Source organism: Elephas maximus, chromosome 16 (genome assembly GCF_024166365.1).
Source record: "Elephas maximus indicus isolate mEleMax1 chromosome 16, mEleMax1 primary haplotype, whole genome shotgun sequence".
Classification (NCBI taxonomy): domain Eukaryota; kingdom Metazoa; phylum Chordata; class Mammalia; order Proboscidea; family Elephantidae; genus Elephas; species Elephas maximus.
The window spans coordinates 52,665,738-52,688,225 of NC_064834.1; the positions used below are offsets into that span (position 1 = coordinate 52,665,738).

The 22,488-nt window shown below is 54.3% G+C and overlaps 2 protein-coding genes across 6 annotated transcripts; one reads left to right on the plus strand and one right to left on the minus strand.

The window, feature by feature from the left end:
* Positions 1-297: 297 nt before the first annotated feature.
* Positions 298-12,190, minus strand: LOC126059634 (PDZ domain-containing protein 7-like). 2 transcript variants are annotated; one of them, XM_049855461.1, is made up of 11 exons: positions 12,110-12,190; positions 11,045-11,447; positions 7,157-7,297; positions 6,645-6,819; positions 5,947-6,123; positions 5,482-5,629; positions 4,199-4,259; positions 3,538-3,945; positions 2,795-2,992; positions 1,164-1,214; positions 298-570 (listed from the first exon to the last, which is right to left on the minus strand). In XM_049855461.1, exons 2-11 carry the CDS (start codon positions 11,265-11,267, stop codon positions 317-319), a joined length of 1,836 nt encoding a protein of 611 aa, XP_049711418.1. In that variant the 5' UTR covers positions 11,268-11,447; positions 12,110-12,190; the 3' UTR covers positions 298-316. The 2 variants fall into 2 exon arrangements, with proteins under 2 accessions (XP_049711418.1, XP_049711417.1); XM_049855460.1 differs by lacking the exon at positions 12,110-12,190 and having other exon boundaries at positions 11,045-11,870.
* Positions 11,597-20,979, plus strand: SFXN3 (sideroflexin 3). Of its 4 annotated transcripts, none has more exons than XM_049855462.1 (12): positions 11,597-11,620; positions 12,677-13,560; positions 14,772-14,935; positions 15,585-15,759; positions 16,078-16,172; positions 16,566-16,641; positions 16,804-16,889; positions 17,180-17,307; positions 17,510-17,559; positions 18,808-18,857; positions 19,345-19,392; positions 19,663-20,979. In XM_049855462.1, exons 3-12 carry the CDS (start codon positions 14,775-14,777, stop codon positions 19,757-19,759), a joined length of 966 nt encoding a protein of 321 aa, XP_049711419.1. In that variant the 5' UTR covers positions 11,597-11,620; positions 12,677-13,560; positions 14,772-14,774; the 3' UTR covers positions 19,760-20,979. The 4 variants fall into 4 exon arrangements, with proteins under 4 accessions (XP_049711419.1, XP_049711420.1, XP_049711421.1 ...); XM_049855463.1 differs by lacking the exon at positions 11,597-11,620 and having other exon boundaries at positions 12,185-12,820; positions 13,393-13,560; XM_049855464.1 differs by lacking the exon at positions 11,597-11,620 and adding an exon at positions 12,185-12,592 and having other exon boundaries at positions 13,393-13,560.
* Positions 20,980-22,488: the final 1,509 nt, after the last annotated feature.

A 22,488-nucleotide genomic window follows, 5' to 3' on the forward strand; every position in this document is an offset into this window, starting at 1 on the left:
TTAAGTATTGCCTCCTCAGAGAGGCCTTCCAGGCCACGCCATCTAATTTGTGCCTCCTGGGTTATTTTCTCATGTTCATCTCCTTCATAGCATCTGACATGATTGGATGTATAGGTGTTTGTTGTTAGTTTCCATGGAGTTGATTCCGACTCATGGCGGGCGATCCCACGTGTTTAGGTTCTAATCATTATCTATCTCCTCTTTCTGGCTAAGCTCTGAGGAGGCGAGATGGGGGCACCTGCTTTTACTGACCATTGGCCTCTCAGCATTGGGCCCAGATATTAGTCGGTGGGCAGTGGTTTGAATAAATGGGAGACTAGGTGACTGAGTGTCTTGAATTCATGAGGACCTGGGTTACTGAGTGATCATGGGCTGGGGCTGGACGGGAGCTCACCCGGGAGCAGTGACGAGTGACCGCCAACACCTCATCGTCTGTCAGCAGCCGCCGGGCCAGGTCCTCAATAAGGAGTTGTCGGCTCCCCCAGGCCTGCACCCGCTCATCCACATTGGGCAGCTGGCTGGAGGGGCTCCCAGACCTGGCTGAGAGCAGTGCCCGGCCCTTCTCCCGGTCTATGAGCAGGAGCAAAGGGGTGTGGTGAAGGAAATAGGAGCCATGGGGAGGGGCAGGGACTTCCCTTGGTGGGGAGTTAGACCCCAGAACAGACCAGTTGAAGGGCTCAGATGCCCCAGATGCCAGCCTGGCACACATGCTTCCCGCCATGGTCCCCCACCAATAAAGTTTCAAGCCCAGGCCTCCTGCCCCCCAAACAGATCCCCACACCAGTCTCTTCCTTAAAAAGCTCAGCACAGTGCCTCCGCCCTTGACCATGCACCCTTATGCCAGTCTGTCCCCCACTGGACTCCTAGCAGAGGCTCCCTCGTCTCCTCAAAATCTTTCTTTGGGAGTTCCTACCTAAGCCTCTCAGTCCCCAACAATGCACCCCAATATCTGTCTACAACCCTATCTTTCTGTTACAACCCTAAGTTTACCAGTAAATTTTAGCTTCTTCTAGCTGCCTGCCAATACGCACCTTCCTATTTGCTGGATTCCTGTGTTTGTCACCAACTGAGTTTAGTCCAAAGCCCCATAGTTACCCGCATCATGCACCCCCGTCTGTAGCTCTATTGTGAGGCAGACCTTGGTAAAAGAACGTATGACTTACCTCGTCTCAGTCTCCAGGTGACAAACTTCTGCACAGGTCCCACTCCCCCTGCTAGGAAAAAGAAAGAAGCTCAGCCACAGGCCCTGGACCCGGTCTGAGAATGGGGGTTGGAAAGACTCAGGGCTACTTGGACAGGGAGGAGGAGGCCAGGCCTTGTGGGTTTTGAAGGCCGTGCTCAGGCTAGGAACTTCATTCATATGCAGTGGGGAGACAGTGAAGGATTGGGATCAGGAGAGGATACAATCTGTGCTCTGCTTACGGAGATTCCTTTGAAAGCAAATATATGGGGAAGAACTCCAAGGAAAGAGCATGGGGGAGCACCTACCTTCAGGAGACAGGGGGAGAAAAAGGAGCCTTTGAAGGAGAGAGAAGAGTGGCCAGAGAAGTGGGAGGAGAACCTAGAGAGGGCAGGGCCCTGGAAGATGTGGGAAAAGAGGTGCATTGGGACAGGAGGGTTAGCCTGACCTAATTTGAAGGCATTGTCTCTCCCATGGAACTGTCATCTTGAGACCCCAGAATATTCACCCTCCCAGGGAGGTGCAGGACCCAGCTCCTTGTCCCCTGGTTGTTTTATCTGTCCAACACCCACACCCCCTTCTGGAAACCGTACCCTGATTTTCACCTGGGGACCCACCCCACCCCGTTTCGCAGCCCAGGTACTCCAGGTTGGGCGCATGACCCAGGCTGGCGGGTGGTAGCCTGGTCTCTCTCTCCCACATCACAGCTGTTTGTGCAGCTGGGCATGTGATACCAGCTGGGCCAATGACAGCCCATCATGGGGCTTAAGCTGGAACAACTGAAGGAAAAGCTCTCTTTCCCCTGGGGTTGCTAAGCGCTAGTGGTGGTCTTACTTCCACATGGGCAGAATCTGCATGATAATGAAGCCAACCCATGGGAAAGTGGAACCAAACGGTGAGGGGACAGATGTCTAATGATATTGTTCAAACCTTTAGATCTAGCTTAAATCAGTAGCTAAGCCATGGAGTACATTGTTAAGCTAGTTGGAGTTGAGTTTCTGTCACATGCAACCCTAAGAGTCTTCATTCATCCACTTGTATCTAGTTTCTGAACCTCACCAGAGAGATGACAGGGCCTCTTTTGATGGGCTTTAAGAAGCCCCTGACATGAGTACAACTTGGGCTGGGCCCTTCCGCCTGGGCCTTCCTGATCTAGAAATGGCCTTGTTCAAGGATGGTTCTAGAACTGAGTAGGACCTGTGGGGCTCTGGCCAGAGGAGGTAAAGCCAAATGCCCCAGGAAAGAAGTGCTCCCCACTCAAAAGCCCAGGGGTCTGACCCAAGCTCTTCCACTTCCTTGCAATGCTGTGGCTATCAGTGTCTCCGTCTATAAAATGGGAGTGAGGCAGTATAACAATGACCACTACATTTTCTGAGCCTCTTCTGTGTGCCAGATCTTCTGTGTGCTAAGCAATGTACACTCACTCATTCACTTATTCCTCACTATTCTTAAAGAAATAGGTATTATCATACTCACTTTAGCTAGGAGGAAACGGAGGGTCCCAGGTGTTGAGTGGTATCTCATAGCTAGCTGCGATTTAAACCCAGAGCTGCTAGGTGCCAAACCTGGTGGACGTTACCACTGTTCTCCCTATCTGATCAATCCGGCACTCACCTTTTTCCATGTCCAGGTGAGGGCGGGGCTTGGCCCAGCTCCCGCGGTCCAGTGTCCAGGCCTCTCTGTGCCGATCACCTGCTGTCTGCCCCTGCCACCCTCCCTTGAAGAAGAGGTTCATCAGTGTCTTGGAGCGCTGCAGGGCACCCTTCTCCCCAAGGGGCCCCGACTTCTCCTTCTTCCGCTGTTTCTTCTCCTCTGCAGACACGAGGGAGCACCCGGGGGGGCTGGAGGAGTGGGCGGAAGCGAAGGATGGGGGGCAGGGGTGTGGGAAGAGGCAGAGAAAAGGGGGAGTAGGAGAGGCAGACAGGATCTGCAGCCATGCAGGGGGCAGGGGGGGATTTCTCCTCCATCCTCCTCCAACCTGGCACACCCTCCCACTACCCTACAGCAAAACCTGTGAGAAATTTCCATTGAGGGCCAGTTGGAGCAACTGGGAGTGTGTATGTGTGTGTGTGTACAGGTCAGGGGTGCAGCCTAGGATGGATGGGCTGGGGTTAGGGCTGGTTTGGGACCCAGGCTGACCAGAGCTGGCGCTGGGGCTAAAGGTGGGTTTTGGGCCCAAGATTAGTTTAAAATGGGAGCCTAGAGTAGGGGCTGAGTATATTCTGGGGCTGGGTTTGTGGTGAGGGTGGGGGCTGGGCCAGGGACTGGAGAAGGGATCTGGGGCCCAGGACAGGGTCTGAGGCAGGTTTTGGACAAGGGGCTGTGGAGAGAACAGCAACCATCTGTCCCCCACGTACCCCACAAGGTCAGGTGGCTCTGGGAGCGTGTGATAGGGGGCCGGGGTCGGCTGAGGGCCAGCAGCAGAGCAGTCTTGGGGGACTCAGAAACTGCAGAGTCAAGGCAGTGGGCAGATGGGGGACCGTCAGAGCGGATGGCCGTGTCCCTGAGAATGACCGTGGGCCGTACGCTGCACCAGGTCTCCACGTGCGCCCCCATGTCGGGCTCCGTCTGCATGGCTGTGTCTGCCCGACCCCAGCCTGGCCCACAGCTGCTGGGCTCTTCAGGTCCCAGGCAGACATCCATGTGGTCGGAGGGCAGAGAGCCTGAACCCTCAGCCGAGCTGTAGGGGACGCTGGAGGCATAGGAGGAGACGCTAGAGCTGCTCTCGGAGGCTGGGGACAGCTGCTGCAGGACCCCATTGCTCACTATAGGGAATGGAAAGTCAGGAGCTTCTCAGGGTCTGGCCTGGTTGCTGCAGGGCTTGCTCGCAACCACCCCTGGGCTTGGGGGTTGGGGGGTGGTGGATGCAAACGTGGAACCAAAGAGTCGGGGGGATGGGCTGCTCAGCAACCTGCCACTGATTTGCTGAGTGACTTTAGTGCCTTTACCTTCTTCAGAGATCTCACCCCACCCTCAGGCCAGCCCTTTCCCTCCAACCTGGGGGCCTGAGCCACTTACGTCGGTGCAGCCAACAGTATTCAGAAATCATCTCCTTGTAGGCAGGGTACCGGCCGGTCTCCTGGACAGGGCATGTGGCCAGAGGAGTATGGGGTGGGGCAGGAAAGCGAGAGGGTAAGAATGAGCGTGTGATGGGACAAGAGTAAACTTTTCAACCCCATTCTCTCCCCCAAGTTCATCATGTTTTAGCCACACTTGCCACTTTATTTTTGAACATGCCAAGTTCCTTCGCACCTCAGGGCCTTTGCATGGACTGTCCCTTCTGCCTGGAATCTCTTCCTTCAGTCCATTGTATGGCTAGCTCCTTCTTTCCCTTCAGTTGCCACCTCCTCAGAGAGACCTGCCCTGACCCCAACATTCCCCGACCCCCGCTAAAAGAGCCTTTTCTAAGTTACTCTATCCCATCTCTGTTAATTTCCTTATAGCATTTGTCACAGTCTGCAAATACCTTGTTTATTTATTTGTCTGTCTCCCTCAGTAGCGGAGACCCTGTCTGTCCTCTTCACTGTTGTAGCCCCAGTGCCTGGCATAGTGGCTGGCACATAGTAGGTACTCAAAAACATTGTTGAATGAATGAATGAGTGGCATGGAGGGAATGAGGAGGGGTGTTTGGGATACTTTTAAGAGGAGTGAAGTGGAGAAATGGGATGCGGGAGTGGTGGGAAATAGAGGTGGTTGTTGGGGCAGGGAGAATAGCAGAAGAGGCATTGAATGGCAAGATGGGTGAAGGCCTGGGGAAAGGAGAAAAGTGGAGTATGGGCCCAGATTGGGCACAGGAGGAATGTGAGGCATCACCTCCTCCAGGAGCCAGAGCAGAAGGACCTGATCCTTAGACAAGTGTGAGTCCTGCATGAATAATGAATCTAGCTGCCTCCCCTGAAACATAATCTCTAGCCCCAGCTCAGCCCTCCTTTGGAGCCCTGATGATGTCCACTACCCAGGTCCTACCCAAAGCCACAGCTATCACCCCACCCTTATCCTTTCAATCCTAGGCCTCCACCACTCATAGGAAGGAGCACTACCCTAGGAGTCTGGGCAGCAGGACGGGATCCAGGCCCTACCACTGGTAAGCTGAGTAACTGACTATGGTTCCTGAGTTGATTTGCCTCTCTGAGCCTCAGTTTCTTCTGCAAAATAAGAATGAGAACAATGCCTGCCCTACCTCCCACATGGCTGTGAAAATGTCTTATTAAGTGCAGAGCAATTGACATAATTAAGTACTAGGGCGGTCTGGGAAGTCCTCCCCAATCTGACCTCTCCCTGACTCCCATAGCCCTGCCCACCTTGATGGTCAACATGATGTGCGTTTGGCCCTTCAACACCTCCACGGCCTGGCTGTGGCTGATGTCGTTGAACCTTACACCATTGGCCGCCAAGACCTGGTCCCCCACCTTGATACCATTCTCCTCGGCTAGCCCACCATGGTCCACTCTGGGGGCAAATGGGTATCAATTTGATAGGCCACCTCACCTGCCCTTCCTTAGCCCATTCTAGACTCTCATCTCTCTTAGACACAGGGATGCCCCAGCCAAACTCCTTGACTTTCCTCCTGGTGACCCCACCCCCCTCTTTGACCCTCCTTCTGGTGATGCCTGCCCCTTCCCCAGGCCTCGCCCTTGATCTAGATCTTCATTTGGACATGTCATTGGCCAGGCCTCACTTGCTGACCCACCCACAGGTCCCACTCCAGGCCTCATTTTCAGCCCTACCTCAGCCCTACCCCATTTCGCTCCCTGCCCAGCCCTCACTTGGACACATAGATGCCCAGGCCAAACTCCTTGCCCCCACGGATGTTGAAGCCCAGACAGAAGTCATCGGAGGTTGTGTATAGGTGAACGATGCGCCGCACACCATCCTCTGAGCTGCTGTCAGACGGCGTCGAGCTGCACTTCTCCACTACAAGCCGCCGATTCACCACATCCACCCTGGGCCAACAGCAATGGGCCCTCAGCCCAGGCCCCCCATCCACCTCTACCCTCCTTCTCTCCTCCCAGCAGCCCTAACCCACATGGGAAAGGGGACAGGAAAGGGGTGCTTGCCTTTGGGGGACTCCCCAGGCCTGGAACCTTCGGTGGGGCATACATTTCGTCAAATCCGGTAAACCACCACAGCATCTCTTTTTATTGAGCAGCTGCAATGTGCCAGTCCCATCACTAAACCTCCCAACCTCCCTGTCGGGCAGGTGCTATATTATCCCAGGTTTCAAAGCAGCAACAATGTAGAAGGCAGGGCCACTGGCATCTGGGAGAGCAGATTGTAGGGAGGAGGGCTGGGGCCTTTCCTCAATTTCAAGGTCAGGCCTTAGTGTCTTGGTATTTCCAGCACCCAGGAGGAGAAGAAGCCACACTAGCTAGGCCCTCAGCCTCTCCTACCAATGGGCTTTGGGTGGTGGTGGTGATGGAGTGGGAATGGAGGAAGGCCAGGGCCAGGAATGGGCACTGCTCACCATGTGGTCTTCTCCTTGGAGAACTTAATGCCGGGCACACGGCCCATGCGCCGCACCATCATGCGCAGGTGGCTGCTGCCCGTCAGCACCTTCACAGCACTGCTCATCGTGGTGCTCTCCAGGCTCAGCCCGTTCACCTCTGTGATCTTGTCTCCCACACACAGGCCAGCCCTCTCTGCACCAGGGGTGGAGGGTAGCTGGCGTGGGTCACTGGGAGAAGGATCCCCCTGGGTGGATCTCAGCCTTCCCCAACAGACTCGGGATTCCCATGGTAAGATTGAGCTTCCTCCATCAGATTGGGGATCCCCAGGGCAGGAGTCCCTTCCCCCATTAGACTAGGGGCTTGTCTCTTACCCCACTCTACCCTGAGGGTGGGTTCTGTCTCCCCATTGGATCAGGCCTTCCAGAACTGAAGACTCTGTCCCCCCATCACTGACAATAGAACCTTCCATCCTGCCAAGGTGGGGGCACATCCCCTAGGCTAGGCTCTAGCCCCTGGGGGCCCCACTGACCTGCACTGCTCCCTGCCTCCACTTTGCTGACGAAGATGCCCAGGCCGTGCTCAGAGCCACCGCGCACGCTGAAGCCCAGCCTCCCTGCTGGGCTCTTCTCCACCTGGACTGCGTGGATGATGTCGCTCTCATCACTGTTGGCTGTGGGGATGGGGCCATAGATATGACCCCCATGCTCATGCTGGGCACAGAGGGCTCCCCAGCTGAGGGCTTGTAAATCCTCGGTTGCCAGGTGCAGCTACACAGGTGCCTAGGGCTCTAAATGGGAGGGGATGACCAATTTCTGAGTCCTCTCTAGGTGTTTTTGAGACTATGGGCCAAGGAAGGGGTGGGAACAAGAGAAAACAGAAGGACAGGACTCCATACTAGAAGACACAGTTTTCCTTCTGTCATAATGGGCGAGGGAGTGGGGGTCCAATGTTTACTGAATTTAACATGCCTACATGCTTGGGGTAGGTCAAATTCCTAAAACTCCTGCCACTTTAAGGGTCAGATGAACAGAAAAGAAGGGTTGAGATCCCATCTATGGGGCACGGTTGACAGTCTGGGCTTTTCCGCCTGCAGTAGAAATGAGTATATTAGCTCTTTCTTCAAATATCTGAAGAGCTATCTTGCAGAAGACCTAGGTGTCTTTGTCTGTGTAACCCAGATAAGCTTCCCTTTACACTGAGATGAAATCTGCCTCCAGCTAATTCCACTGTGTGGGCTTGGCTCTGCACACTGGGTTACTCAAAGAGGATGAAGATGGGGGGAATTTGGAAAGGTAGAGGATTTGGAAAGGGGCGCTGATGAAGGGATGGAGAAAGCAAAGACAGAGGTGGGTCCTTGAGGAGGCCTTCTGCTTAGAAAGAAGTGAGAAGATGGGAGAGGCAGGTGGGGTCCCAGGTGAGAAGTCGAGATTTCTTCTATGGGCAAGGCTTACTCCAGAGGTGTTTGAGAAGAAAAAAATCACACGGACACACACATACACTTCTATTTGATCTAAGAGAAATCAGGTTACAAGGCATGACCAGGGCAGCTCAGGAAGAAATCCCCAAGGGCAGCCTGTAGGCAGGGATGGTACAAGATGACACTTGGAAGAACTTGGGCCTTCCCAACTGGTTAGATCTGCACAGGCCTCAGGAACTTTTCAACCCTAGCCAAGAAACCTTTTCTTCCCTCCTCAATCCTCTAGCCCTCTTTCTCCTCCATCCCTCCCTGGGGCCTCCCTAGAGCTCTGGGCCAGGGGATGTCAAATCCGAAGCTTGGAGCCCAAGAGCTTGGAGCTTCCGAGGATGGCACTTCCTTAGCCTCCACTGCCTTATGCCAGGCCACAGGCTTCTCCTTCTGGGCACTATGCAGCAACATCCTAACCATTCCCCCTTGATCTATTCTCTACACAGTAGCTAGAGTCCGCTTTTAAATTAGAACATGCCTTTCACCTGGTTAAGAACTTCGAACAGTTCCACCTGCTCCTAGAACAAAATCCAAACTCTTCCCCATGCCCTATAAGGCCCTCCGTGGGTTTTCCTCTGCCCATCTCTTTGCCTTCACCTCTGGCCATTCTCACCTCCCCCACTGAGCTTTGGCCACATCAACCTCCTTTCGGTTCCTTATACAGGCCAGGCTCTGTCAGTGTCCCCTCTGCCTGGAGTGCCCTTCCCAGGCTGGTATAATAAGGCCTGCTCCTTTCCCTCATTCCTCTCCTGGCTCAAGTACCACTTTCTCTGAGAAACTTTTTTGGACTACCCTACTTAAAGAAGTCCATTCTACTTCCTCCCAGGTAGTCTCTGATGCTGACGCTGTTGGTCTCTAGTATTATTATTATAATAGAATGACAGCATCAGCATCATCTCAGAACTTGTTAAAAATGTGAAAACTTGTGTAAAAAGCTCTGGGAGTGAGGGTCAGCAATCTCTCTTTTACCAAGCTCTCCTGGAAATTCTCACACACTTTAAAGTTTGAGAACCACTGCTCTATCATATCACCCAAGTTATTTCCTTCAGGGTTCTTACCATCCTTTCTCATTACTTGCTTATTTGTGGGTTATTTACCATCTGTCTCCTTTCACTAGACTGTAAACTCAATCATGGTAAGGACTTTGTAACTCTCTTCCACCAACATATCCCCATTATGTTACACAGTGGTTGATAATTGCTAAGCATTTTTTTTATGAAAGGATAAATGGATGAATGAATGAATGAACGAACTAGGAGATGAGGGGAAAGAGCTACCTTGGATTAAAGATAATGCATCTTCTCTAGGACTGGTTGAGTTTGAGGAGCTTGTGGGACCTCATGGGATGATATGGTTAGTAGTGTTCCCCTCCCCACTGTTTCTCTCTTATCAGTGACTTTATTCCCCTGGAGTGGTCCTAACCAGTAACATGGCTGCAGTGAGTTGGAAGATGTCTGTTCTCAGGCAGAGGGAAGCATTCTGAGCTCAAAGGCTTCCAGCCCAGGAAAGCTGAAGCCAGATAGTTGAAGCAGTGCTTTAGTCTTTCAATTGCTAGGAGGTGCTATTCCCTGGGAGGATGTGGTCCATCCTACAGGAGGCACTAGGGTGAGGGAGAGGGAAAGGGAGGAAGCCATTATGGAACTTCTAGGGAAGGATCTTTAAAGGGATAGTATAAATAGCCCTTGCATCATAACTGGACATGGTATGGGGGGGACTGATGAGGGACTGAGGGTTCTTTTAATAAAATGGAACTAACAAAGCCAGTGCTGCAGTGCCTTCTCCCTCCATGTCTCCCAGTCCTCTGGGGACTTCTGATCCCTGACCAGAAGGACAGTGGTGACCCTCAGCAGTGCCTTGTTGCTCACCTGAGGGTGAGACACAGTGTGGTGGGCGACTGGGCTGAGCATGCTCCCCGAACAGCATAGCCCATTCCTGCCCCTGAGGCCTCGATAGGGTCTGAAAAGTCCAGTCTGGGATCCAGTCAGGGGAGCCCCAAGAGAGAGGAGGAAAACTGGAAGTGTTTATCTGGTTCTGCCCACAGAAAGCCTCGGCCCAGGGGACCCCTCTCTCCTCTCCTGGCATTCAAGGTCCAGCCTTGCTCACTGGCTCTTTGTCGCTTCACATCTGCCACTGCAGCCCAGCTATGTCTCCTAAGTGACTGCCCCACTGTGCTCCAGGGTTTCTCACTTCCAGTCTTTGTTCATGATACCTCTGCCCCACCCTCAGCAGTTCTAATTGGTCTGTTTCTAAGCCCTGCTAAACTGTGCCTTTCTGGAAGATGAGGAATGAGCCTTATTTCTGTCTAGGTCCCCTGCAGGGCTTAACCAGTGCTAATATAGAATTGGAGTGCAGTGAAGTGGCATTAAGCAATCACATAAGCTTAGGTCTTCTTATTTCAGGTTCCTGCTCTAGGGCTCTCTCCCTGGCCCTCAGCCCCCTGGTCTCCCCCTCTTCTGAACATTTGCTGCTATACCCTCATTCTGCACCTGAAGCTTTTAAAATTGTCTGCCCAGCTGGGCCCTGACTTCTCACACGGTAGCACAGAGCTCACCTTTCCCCATCCCACTGCACCCAGCCCAGTGCATACCAAAACTGGTTCCGAAAGGCAGAGTCAGTGGGAGAGAGCGGCCAATTCAGTACTATGTCCTGCTCATTTGGCAGCTGGCATAATGTGCAGACACACACAGGCACACTCAAGACTTTCCCTGCCTCCATGCCCCTCCTACCTCTGGCACTCTACAATCTTGGAGCCTTCAGGGATTGGCCTGGAGGAGAGGCAAGGGCAGGTGAGGAGTGAGTGGGTTTCACAGGGCCCTCCACGTCCCTAAGACTCCCATCTCTCGGGTTCTCCCACCCATATTGGCTCTGCCCCTCCCGCTTAGGTCCAGCTGTCCCCCCACCTCCCCGCCCCGCCTGCCCCGTTCCACCCCAGCAGCTAGGCCCCACCCCCACCTTCAATGGGAGAGTTGATGAGGATGACGCGGCCCATGGGCGATGAGGCTCGGATTCCGCTGGAGGGCCCATGTAGCAGCCGCTGCTGCTTCCTCAGCAGGTATCGCGTTGCGGAGCCCGAGTCGCTGCCCAGGTGGCCCCGGGAGGACAGGGACCTTAGCGAGCGGGAGCTAAGTTCTCCTAGGCCCAGTGGATCGAATCCTGCTGCGAAACCGTGCGCCATGGAGGCGGGACAGCGGCGGGGCCCTACACGTCCAGAAGGAACCTGCTGGCCCTTGAGAGGAGGGCCCCAAGTACTGGGCGGGCCATGAGTCTTCTGTGCCGGGCTGGGGTCTCAGTGACGCGGAGGCCCTCACTGCCTGCCTCTCAGTAGTGTGTGCTCCAAGCCTGGGCAGAACAGGAACTGGGAAGGGGATGTGAGCGCTGCCCCGCTGCCCCCAGAACTTGCACTCCTCTCCCCGGTGTGAGCATCCTGCCCTCCTATGTCTTAGACCCTCATCTTGCCCACCCCTGGTCAGAGAACTGTCTGGTCCAGGCACCATCGCGACTTTCGGAGCCATTTAGCCAACAGGGCAGGTGGGAGGATCTTGTTCACCCCTGATTCGGCTCGCATCTGAGTCATCTACTCCCCTCCCCATTCCTTGTAGAGGCCGAGAGAGTGGAGATGCGATTATGGCGGGCCCGGGGCTTCAAGCAGTGTGAGAGACATGGGAGTTGAGGGCCATCCCCTACACTCCCACTCCTGTGTAGGGTTAGGTGACCAGATCCCAGGTCTCGGCCCTCGAGGGCAGGCCTTCAGGACCTGGGACAGCCGCTGCCAAGAGCCCTAGAGATCCCTTGGCCCCCAGAGATCCCCGGGGCCCCAGACTGCTGATCCCTATTCCAAGATGCTGCACGGGCCTCTCCCAGGCTAGGGAGGAGAAGCTGCTGGCGAGGGCACAACACAACGCCCGGAGCAAAACCCGGGGCCAAGGCCCCAGAGCAGCTTTGGGGACCCAGAAAGCAGCGCTCCATCCCTGGCTCGGTCCTCCCGGCCCCCCACCTCTCGGGCTTGGCCCCCCTCACCTGCTTGCGTGTCCGGCCGCCTCGGGGCCCTGCCCACCCAGGGGCGCAAGCGACTGCAGCAGCTGGGTGGGGACCCCGCCCCCTCACCTCAGAGGCTGCAGGAAGAGGGCTGGCCTGGGCAGCCGCGGGCTTCCATTGGTTTGTGAGGGCGCCAGTCACTCTCTCCGCACCTCCCTGGGGCGCCCAGAACTGTCGCTTGTCACCCCAGCTGGGCCGCTGACTCCCCGCCCCGCCGCACTCCGCCAGCGTACAGCTTGGGTTCGGCTCTTCCCCTCCCTCTACACATTCAGGGCAGAACCAGGTCTTCTCCAGGTCAAGCCGCCTACCCGGGTTCCTGGTATTGTCGCCCCTCTGCGGTCACCCCTGAAGCTTCAGTAACGGAATACCACCCGGGCAGAGAGGGGCTTGAACCTGCAGCCGGCTGGAGGGAGACTGGAGCCTGAGTGTGCAGCAGCTGCGCTCTGTATGGTGGCTGGGAGAGCTGTGAGTGTGTGTGTATGTGTGTGTGTGTAGGTGGGTGGATGGCTGAGTGTCTCCTTCACTGGCATACTCTTCCCCTGACACCAGAAGGAGTCTCTCTGGCCACTCAGCTCTGAAAAGATCCCAGGGTGGGGCAGCTGGTCCCAGGACACCAGGAGGAGGGAGAATCCGGATTCACTTGCTTGAACGCAGGCAGAGGTTCCTTGAACCTCTGTTCCTCCGTGCCCCAGGGTAGGGTCTGGGACTAAGCTCTGTGGTTCTTAGCCTGGGGACACAGTGAAGCTAGGGGTTATAAAGGAGGAGCAGAGAGGGAACTGTGGAAGAGGAAAGGGCTGGAGACATAGAAAGGGCACCGGCATGACAGGAGCAGGACTGTGAATGGGGTGGAAACGCCAAGGGTCTGCAACAGCCGTTCGTGAGTGCTCGGGTAGGAGGCTAGGGGGCCAGGCCGGCTGTGGCCACTGCCAAGACAGCCTTCGAATAAACAAACCAGGTGGTAACCCCAGTTTCTCCGGACGCACCATCAGCGGACCACCCCTCCACTCCGCCCGCCTGCGCCCTGCGAGCTTTCTCTCAGGGCCCCTAGACCCCTTGCTGCAGGGGCCGGGTGCCTCTGGAGGACCTCCAGGGAGCTGCAAGCAGAGCGCAGCGCAGGCGGCTCCTCCCCTCCTCTTTCTGGCTGGGGGCCCGTCAGGACTGATCCCACTCTCGGATTGGCTCTGGAAGGCAGAGTAGGGCCGGGTTCCAGAGGCCCCGCAACCCGGGCTAGGGGCGTCGTCCCAAATGACACCCACGGCCCCTAGGCTCTGCCAATCCCGGCACCCAGCGGATGGACGCGCCCGAGGAGTCCGCGCCCCTCCCTGCTGGTTAACGTCACGCGTGACGTCCCGCGTGGAGGCTGAGAGGGCCGGGGCAACCAGCGGAGAGGAAGGCGGGTCTGAGAGCTGCAGAGACCCGGAGCCCAGAAAACGGTGAGTGCTCGCAATTCCGGGCGGGGCTCCTGGCCCGGGACCTGGAGTCCGGGGAGTCCAGGGTTGAAGGCTGGAGGTTCGAGCGCGAGGCCTGCCTTAATGGATGCTCAGTTCTGTGGGTTCAGCAGTTTCGGCTCTGGAGAGCGCGGGGGTGGGGGGCAGGAGGAGAGATGGGCAGTGGGGAGGAATGTTAGGGTGGGGCTTAGCGCGGTCACGTGCTCACGTGTCCCTAGCCGGTGGATATGCATTTTGTGTCTGTGTGTGCGTGTGTAAGCAACCGTCTTTGTGGGCCAGTGTGAACAGGGCTTGCCCACTTTACTTGTCTGTGTAGGGCGTGCATGGGTGTCTTTGTGTGTGGGTATGTGAGTGTGAGAGAGAGCCCAGGGTGTGCCTGCCTGAGGGAGAGGAAATGTGGCTGGAGAGGATTAGTCAGTCGTTCTGTAGGATTTTGCCCCACACAGCCAGATGGCTGCTCCAGGCTTTCCTCTGCTCGCAGTGCGGAGAGGGCATCTACTGAGTCCTCCTTCTTTCCAGATGGGGTGCGTCTGGGAGAGGTGGTGGGTGTGCCAACCCTGGCCTGCCACGGAACAGGGGGAGCCTTGGGCCATTCTGTGTGGGTTGGGAAAGATGGGTCTGGGGAGAGAACATGTACATGCCTGCACATGCACACAGCTGGCATCAGAGTCCCCCATTTCAGATCTGGGACAGATCAACCCGTGGGTGGCCAATGAGTCCTCGTTCTCCACCAGTAAAAGGGTAGGGTGTGGGATGGCTTTGTATCTAGGTCTCAGGGCAGCTGGGGCCTAAAGCTGTCCATGAACATGGGTGTATACTGCATATAATATGCATGTTTGGGCATCCAGAGCACATGTGAGTAGACAGATGTTTCGAGGTTAGTTGCTTCTCAGGCATCAGTCACACTCATGAAAATGCACACCAGGCCAGAGGACAAAGAAATCAGTTTTCCAGGCTCTGTTCTTCCCTTCCTCCCGGTCCAGTGACTGCAGGTGTCTCCAGTGACTCCTGGGCCAGGGCACTGCTAAGGAAACAGCTCCTCCCGCTATCCTTGCTTACCTATCTGGAGTGACCTTGAGTTCTTGGATGGATTAGCCTTAGGTTCAGAGACCAGGGCAGGGCCTCCAAAGGCTCCCCTAGATGGAGCCCTTGGATCCCCTCCTTGGAGCCCTCTGATCCTTGTCCCTGCCCTGCAGAAAATGGGTGAGTTGCCCTTAGATATCAACATCCAGGAACCTCGCTGGGATCAAAGCACTTTCCTGGGAAGAGCCCGGCACTTCTTCACTGTCACCGACCCCCGAAATCTGCTGCTCTCTGGGGCACAGCTGGAAGCTTCCCGGAACATTGTACAGAACTACAGGTGACCCCCTGTTTGACCCTGCATCCCAAGGTCTCATTCCCTGCCATTATTACAGTACCTCTTGCACCTGCTTCCCCTAGCTTGAGACTGACACCGTCCCACTCCACGACCTCCACTCCCCGGCCCTATCTGCTGGCATCACAGACAACTGTGGCACAGAGCTGTAACCCAGAGGGTTTTAGGGAGTTTGGGTTAAAGGGGTGACATTGATATTTGTGGGTGGGGTCTGCTGTCTGCTTCACAAACCCTCTACAGGGACCTGGTCCACTGCTGGGCCACCCTATGCAGATGGAGGGGCTCAAGGTTGAATCCCAGGGAGGTAGGAGATCACCCCCCTTGTTTCCAGGAGGAAGTGAAAATTCTTGCAATGGCCTTGGCCCTTGCTGATCCATAGGAAACCACCCTTCACCATGGCCCAGCATTTTGGCAGAAACCCCTCTTTGGGTGGCTGGAGGGGAAATAGAATTAGGAGCCCTCACTTCTGGGGAGCTTTGACCCACCCCAAGAGACAGGGAGCTCCTTTATTCTGAGACTGGGGCAGGGGGGCAAAATTCCTAGTTCTCTGCTTAGACTCCCTAAACTGGACAGGTGGGCCCTGGAGAAATCTGTGTTCCAAAATATCCTGTCTGTTTCCTGACAACCTCTGTAGGGCCGGTGTGGTGGCCCCTGGGCTCACTGAAGACCAGCTGTGGAGAGCCAAGTATGTGTATGACTCTGCCTTCCACCCAGACACGGGGGAGAAGGTGGTCCTGATTGGCCGCATGTCAGCCCAGGTGCCCATGAACATGATCATCACTGGCTGCATGCTCACCTTTTACAGGCAGGTCCTGTCCCATATGTCTCCTTTCCGAGCACTCCATCTGAACTAGACCAGGTGCTTTCCTCTCTGGGCCAGTTTGGGCAGAAGATAGTGGTTGGTGAGAGCCAGTTCCGTAGAATCTAGTCCTTAGAACTTGTTGGCCCAGTGGGTTCTTTCACCTCAGAGAGAGTGGGTGTGTTTGTGTAAGTGGCGGTTGGGAAGGGTGTATGCAGGGGTTATCAGGACAGGCTCTAGAAATAGCCCTTGGAGTTGATTATAGGGGTCCAAGGATGGGGGACACTGTAGAGGGGCCAGAAGTAAGTATCTTTGTTCCGTCAGGAAGACCCCAACTGTGGTGTTCTGGCAGTGGGTGAATCAGTCCTTCAATGCCATCGTCAACTACTCCAACCGCAGTGGTGACGCTCCCATCACAGTCAGGTGAGAGCTAGTCCTCCAGGAAGAGCTACAGTGCCCTGCTGGACCCTCTGTTCCCAGCCCACTATTATTCTGTCCTTTTCATTCCTGTTCCCTGACCCCTTGAACCAGTGGCTCAGCTCCCTCCTCCCAGCCTTCCTCCCCTCTCCCCCTACTTTCCCTGTCTAACAGAGGGCATAAGGTCTTCTTGTGTATGATTTGGGGGTCTACCCCTCTTCAAGGGGAGGGAATGGGGCTTCCAGACAAGCCTACACTAGAGATGGGGAGAAGACCTTTTTCTGCAATGAGGCCACCCTCCCACACCTCATGTATTGAGGATTTGGTGTGTCCCTTAAGGAAAGAACCACCTTCTGGACTCTTCATACTCCCCTTGTGACCTGGCTCTTCCACCCACAGGCAGCTGGGAACAGCTTATGTAAGTGCCACCACGGGGGCTGTGGCCACAGCTCTGGGACTCAAATCCCTCACCAAGGTAAAAGCCCACCCCTCATTGTCCCCTTCCTTCTCTTCCTCCTTTTCCACCTCCTTCCCCATCACTCCACCACCCCTGATCTACAGGCTCTTCATATCTTTCCCAGAGTCCTTCACCACCCAGTGGCCCTCAGGGCCCCTGACTCAAGCTTTTCTCCCCTAGCATCTGCCCCCCCTCGTTGGCAGATTTGTGCCCTTTGCAGCAGTGGCAGCTGCCAACTGCATCAACATCCCCCTGATGAGGCAGAGGTGAGTGGCCCCAGCCCCCAGTGTGTACACACCCAGTGAGCATGTGTGCACATCAACTGCCCAACCTATGCAGACCAGCCCAGAGTGGGGATTCTCCTGTCCCTCCCTGGACATGGGCTGCTATCCCCTGTCTCGTTCTGACTACTCAGTCTGATCATAGGATCCTGGGGGTGGGAGCGCTAGCCTTTGAGACTAGAATGTCCCGGGGACCCAGGGAGTAGCTATCCATCAGGACATTGCAGGTGAGATTTGGGGCCTGTGATCTGACCCCCTACCCTTTCCCTTCCCAGGGAGCTGCAAGTGGGCATCCCAGTGACTGAGGAGGCGGGTCAGAGGCTTGGCCACTCGGTGGCTGCAGCCAAACAGGGAATCTTCCAGGTGGTGATATCAAGAATCTGCATGGCGATTCCTGCCATGGGTGAGGCAGGGGTGGCTGAGTAGGGCGTGGAAGGCCCTGATAGAAGGGGAGTGGTGTGTGGTTCTCAGGGGGCTCTGGGGGCTCTGGGGCAGTGAGACTCTGGGGAGAGTGGGAAGGGAAGTACTGTGAAGGGGACTTCCCTCTTCCTTAGGGTTTCCTACCTTTACTCCACTAAATCCTTCCCTGCCTGCCCTCCCTTCAGCCATTCCCCCTGTGATCATGGACAGTCTGGAGAAGAAAGACTTTCTGAAGGTAGGTTACTCACACTTCTCCCATTCTGGAAATGGTGGTGGCTGGGAAAAGAGGTGACCAGACCATCTCCCCAGCTTGATCTGAGCCTAAGACTGCCTGTTCTCCACACCCCTACACTGTCCCCTCCACCTTCATTAGGCCAGTAAGAATGAACTGAGCTTTCATGGGTAGGACTCTGGGGCAAGGGAACACTGAAGGAGTGGAAGCAGAAGGAGAGGGGAGGAAGGAAATGATTTCTGTCCTGAAGGAAATTGGTGTCACTCTAGAAGCCTCTGACATACACAGTATTGGACTCTCATAGTCACACTTGATATCATACCCATGCTGTCACCCAGTAATAGTGAGACATACACACATACATATAGGTGCATACATATACACACATGCATTAACAGGACAGGGAAGCAAGCAACAGGAATACATAGCTCATTCATGAATCATTTATTCACAAATATGTATTGAACATCAACTATGTACTAAGCATGTTCTAGGGCTGAGGAGACAATACTGAGCAAGACAGTCATTGTCTGTCCTCATGAAGCTCATAGTCTAATGTGGAAGTCAATAAACAAGTAAACAAACCAATCAATATATCATTACAAGCTATAATACGTGCTTTGTAGGAAACCAGTGGGGCAATGTAATAGAGACTAATAGGGAAGGGGCATTTAGATAGGGTGGTCAGAGAAAGGGTCTCTGAAGACACAAAGGATGAGAAGGAGACGGGCAAAGAGTATGGGGAAGAGTGTTTCAGGTAGAAGGAACAGCAAGTGCAAAGGCCCCGAGGTGGGAACAGGCGTGCACGTTTGAGAAACAGAACGGTAGTCTCTGTGGCTGGAGCATATTGAGAAGGGTGTGCAGAGCAGGAGATGTGTTTGGAAAGGGACACATTTGAGCTAATGGGATGGGAGGAAGTGAGTGGAGGATTAGTGGAGACTTCCTGAAGAAACCAGTTCCTGGAGGAAATGAAGGAACAGAGAGAGAACTGAGGAGTGCTGTGGGAACCAATTCTGGAAGGCAGGAACAGGTGGGACAGCAGAGATGGTGGTCAGCAAACAGGCCCAGGTGGAGCAGAGTGGGCTTCCTGGAGGCCCCAGCCCTGTCATGGGCCTGGGAGAAAGATAAGGGCCATGTATCTGAGGGCTCAAAGGCAGGGCTGATGGAATAGATCCCTGGTGGGTGAAATGGGATGGGGATTGGAGAGGCAGGAAACACATGCCATTTTACTGTCTCTCTGTCTCCCAACAGCGCCGCCCCTGGCTGGGAGCACCCCTGCAGGTGGGACTGGTGGGCTTATGGTAAGTGTGCAGAGACATAGCTAAGGTGGAAGAGCATCTTTTCCATGGTGGGCGTGGGTGGATATTTGTTGTTCATTCATTTATGTATTCAGCTTGTATGTGCCCTGGACACCTGTAGGGTGTGCTGTGTGTGTTAGGAGTGACCCCCATACTTGAAGATCATAGGATCTAGTTGAGGGGGTTATAGTCTCCATATATAAGAGAAACCATGGAAATATACCTTTTGGTACCATCCAGGAGTTTCATTCCAATTTAAATCCTGATTCTGCCACTTACTGGTTGCAGGGGGCTTTGGATCACTGTCCCAGAGACTGTTATCCTCAGTCGGAGCAAAACTTCAGGGTTGGGCTCAATATTCCCAAAAGATCCTTTCCTTTTTACTCAATCTCCGCCCCTAGGGGCTGTCTCCAGAGGTGGGGTGAGCTGCAGGGAGGGAACATCCTTAGGCCAAAAGTTTACAAGCCTTTCCAACCATCTTCTCCCCCAGCCTCGTTTTTGCCACCCCCCTGTGCTGTGCCCTGTTCCCCCAGAGGAGGTAAGTGTTGCCCTGGGTATGGCTGGGGGCTCTGGTCAAGTCTCCACGTGTCTGGACCGTATGCTCATAGGGGCCTTCAACATGTTCTGAGAGGAGGCCTGGCGGGCACATGGCTGATTCTGAGGGTGGGGGTGACAGTGAACCAATCCTTCTGGCAGAGAAGGAGAGGATTCCTCAGGCTGGCCACAGGGAGAGGAGGGAGGGTAGTCCTTCAGCCTGAGAGGCCTGGGCTTGGGGGCCACTCAGGTGGCCTTTGCTGTTCTGTTACAGCTCCATCCATGTCAGCAGGCTGGAGCCGGACCTGCGAGCTCAGATCCATGAGCAAAATTCCAGCGTCAAAGTGGTTTACTACAACAAGGGGCTTTGAGGGAGGGCCAGCCCCATCCCTATCCCTCACCTCCTTAGGCTGCTGCTTGAGTGGAACTTTGCCATCCCTACTATGTCCCTGTCTGCCTGGTGCTGGGCAAAGGACTGTAAGGGGACAGGAGGCCAGCAACACATTAGGCTAGGGGCTAGGGGAGGTGCCCCCACAGGCCTCTTTCTCTCCTCTCTGGTTCCTAAGAGCAGGGTCAGATAACCCCTCCCTCCTGTGCCTGTGTGTCTATGCACAGATATACGTATGTTTGTGTGTGTGTGTTGTCCAGGGATGTTCTGATATCTGCTTTTCCCCACCTGCCAGTTAGCCAGGTTACAGCACTGCCTTTCATAAACTGTTCTTCTAGCCAAGTCCCTTACCGATCCCCAGGATCTCAGGCAGAGACTGAGGGACACTAGCAGGCCAAAATGAGCTGAGTCCTTTAGATTTCTGATTCCTGGCTTCCAATGCAGACTCAGGAACTGGGCCGGCTGAGGAAGACATGTTAGGATAAGGGAGGCAGGGGGCATATGCATCCCCCAGTGCCATCCCCACATCCTGGAATCAATCTATTTTCTCTCCTCAACCAGAACAAAGGAGTGCTGGTATCCCCTACTGCCCTCAGCATCTCCCCCACTCCACAATCATAGAAGTCCTTGATCTGCTCTGACATCGTGATTTCAAATCTAAATCCTACAATCCCACACCCCATGAAGGCATTTGGGTAACAGTGGCATCATAACTCTTACCACAGTTATGAGCTCTCAACATACCCTCTTACAGAGGGACACAGCTGTCAGTCAGAGAGGTGCTTGAACTCCACAGGTATCTGAGTGGATGTAACTAGGACGCCCTCAAGGCCAACTAGACTGAGCGTACACTCTTACTTAACACAGGACATTTTGAGTTCCGTTGACCTTTGGCGTTAGACATTTGGCAAAACTCTCACCTTAGTTCCTTCTCTTTTTTAAGGCTTGGCCCTTCTCCTACCCCCATTCCCACCCCCCAAAAGAGGGAGGGCCCAGGCATTAATGACTGGTCCAAATGGAAGGTGGGCTTGATGATGGAATTAGTGGTGGTAAACTCACAGAGTGCAGAGAAGAAAGGATTCTGGCTCCAATCCCCATGACCTCTGGGTGGAAGAGGTAAGTGGGGCAGGTGAACCCACAAGCAACCTCCACCAGTGATAAGTTATGATGCCATTGTTACTGAATAAACCACACACCTGTCTAGTTCTTGATCTTCATTTCATTCCACGTCCTGAGTGCCCAGGAAAAGCAGCACTCTTGCCAGTGGCCCCCTAGTCTCTCCCCACAAAATCCAGGTCTCAGTTTCTCCCCTCAACTCCTGTAGGGAGCCTCAGCTCCCAGCAGAGGGCGCTCTGAGATTAGAAAAGCATTTCTCCCATCAGCACCTGCTGTGCACTAAAGCCAACCCACTGCCAAATCCACTGCTATGAAGTGGTGAGTTGATAGCTTCATAGCAGCCCTATAGTACAGAGCAGAACTGACCCATAGAGTTTCCAAGGCTGGAACTCTTTAGCGAAGCAGGCTGTCGCAACCTCAAACCGCCTACCTTTTGGTTAGCAGCTGAGCGCTTTAACCACTATGCCACCAGGGCTCCTTACTAAAGCCAAAAAGAGAAAAGAAAAACCAAACCCGTTGCAGTGGAGTCAACAGACTACAGAGTAGAACTGCCCCATAGGGTTTCCACGGAGCTGCTGGTGGATTTGATGTGCTGACCTTTTGATTAGCAACCGAGCTTTCAACCACTGTGCCACCAGGGCTCCTACTAAAGCCAAAAAAAAAAGAAAAAGCCAAGGGCGATATAAATGCCTCTACTTTTTATTCCCTCAACAAATGGAGTCCTGGCTTCATTCTCCACTTCGCTAGAGGGGCTGATCACACACCTACAAACCATCTCAGGCTCTGAGCTTCGTGGTTTCTTTCAGGCATGGCATGGGCTGGTAGCCTCTGGAGACCCTGGTGGCATACTGGTTAAGAGCTACGGCTGCTAATCAAAAGGTCAGCAGTTCGAATCCACCAGGTGCTCCTTGGAAACCCTATGAGGCAGTTCTACTCTGTCGTATAGGGTCAGAATCGACTCGATGGCAATGGGTTTAGTTTTTGGTTTGGTAGCTTCTGGTCCTCAGGGAGGCCTCTGGGAGAGACGGGAGGTGAGAGGGTTAAGTACTGCCCCAGCTTCATCAAACAGAAGCTCTTAGGGGACTAGCACACTCTCCACATCTCTCTGTGCCCCATTGATTCACCATGGGTGCAAGCTTGGCAGGAACCACTTGTCATTTATTCTTCAGGGCCTTCCACTCCCTCCCTGCTTATGTAACCCTTTTTTTTTGGTGTGGGGCGGGGAGGGGATGCAGCCCAAATCTCATGCTTGTGTATGGCTATTGAAAGCTACTACTAGACAGTTCATAGCTGCCTCCTTTACCCTTAGTCTTGGTTTGAGTAGATTCAAAGGAATTAATTCAAAACAATTAATCTATAATAGAATCCATTCCATACCCCACTCAGGGAAATACCTCTCATCTCTCATTTTTCACCCCACAGATCTCACATTAGGTAGGGAAGAGAAGTCTTTAGGGCTGAATGGTCCCAGAGTAGCCCGAAACGAACCTGTTATCTTGGCCCGAGAGTCACTCACTATTGTTTGGGGAGGTAGAAGTTTCCTTCTTTAGTGTCTTAGTCATCTAGCGCTGCTATAACAGAAATACCACAAGTGGA

Excerpts from the sequence above, each read along its gene's own strand:
- SFXN3 (XM_049855462.1), top strand. The coding sequence starts at position 14,775 with ATGGGTGAGTTGCCCTTAGATATCAACATCCAGGAACCTCGCTGGGAT. Across the intron at positions 16,890-17,179 it reads ATCCCCCTGATGAGGCAGAG|GGAGCTGCAAGTGGGCATCC; the intron begins GTGAGTGGCCCC and ends TTCCCTTCCCAG. Across the intron at positions 19,393-19,662 it reads GCCCTGTTCCCCCAGAGGAG|CTCCATCCATGTCAGCAGGC; the intron begins GTAAGTGTTGCC and ends GTTCTGTTACAG.
- LOC126059634 (XM_049855461.1), bottom strand. The coding sequence starts at position 11,267 with ATGGCGCACGGTTTCGCAGCAGGATTCGATCCACTGGGCCTAGGAGAA. Across the intron at positions 5,630-5,946 it reads CTGGGCATCTATGTGTCCAA|AGTGGACCATGGTGGGCTAG; the intron begins GTGAGGGCTGGG and ends ATTTGCCCCCAG. Across the intron at positions 1,215-2,794 it reads TCACCTGGACATGGAAAAAG|CAGGGGGAGTGGGACCTGTG; the intron begins GTGAGTGCCGGA and ends TCTTTTTCCTAG.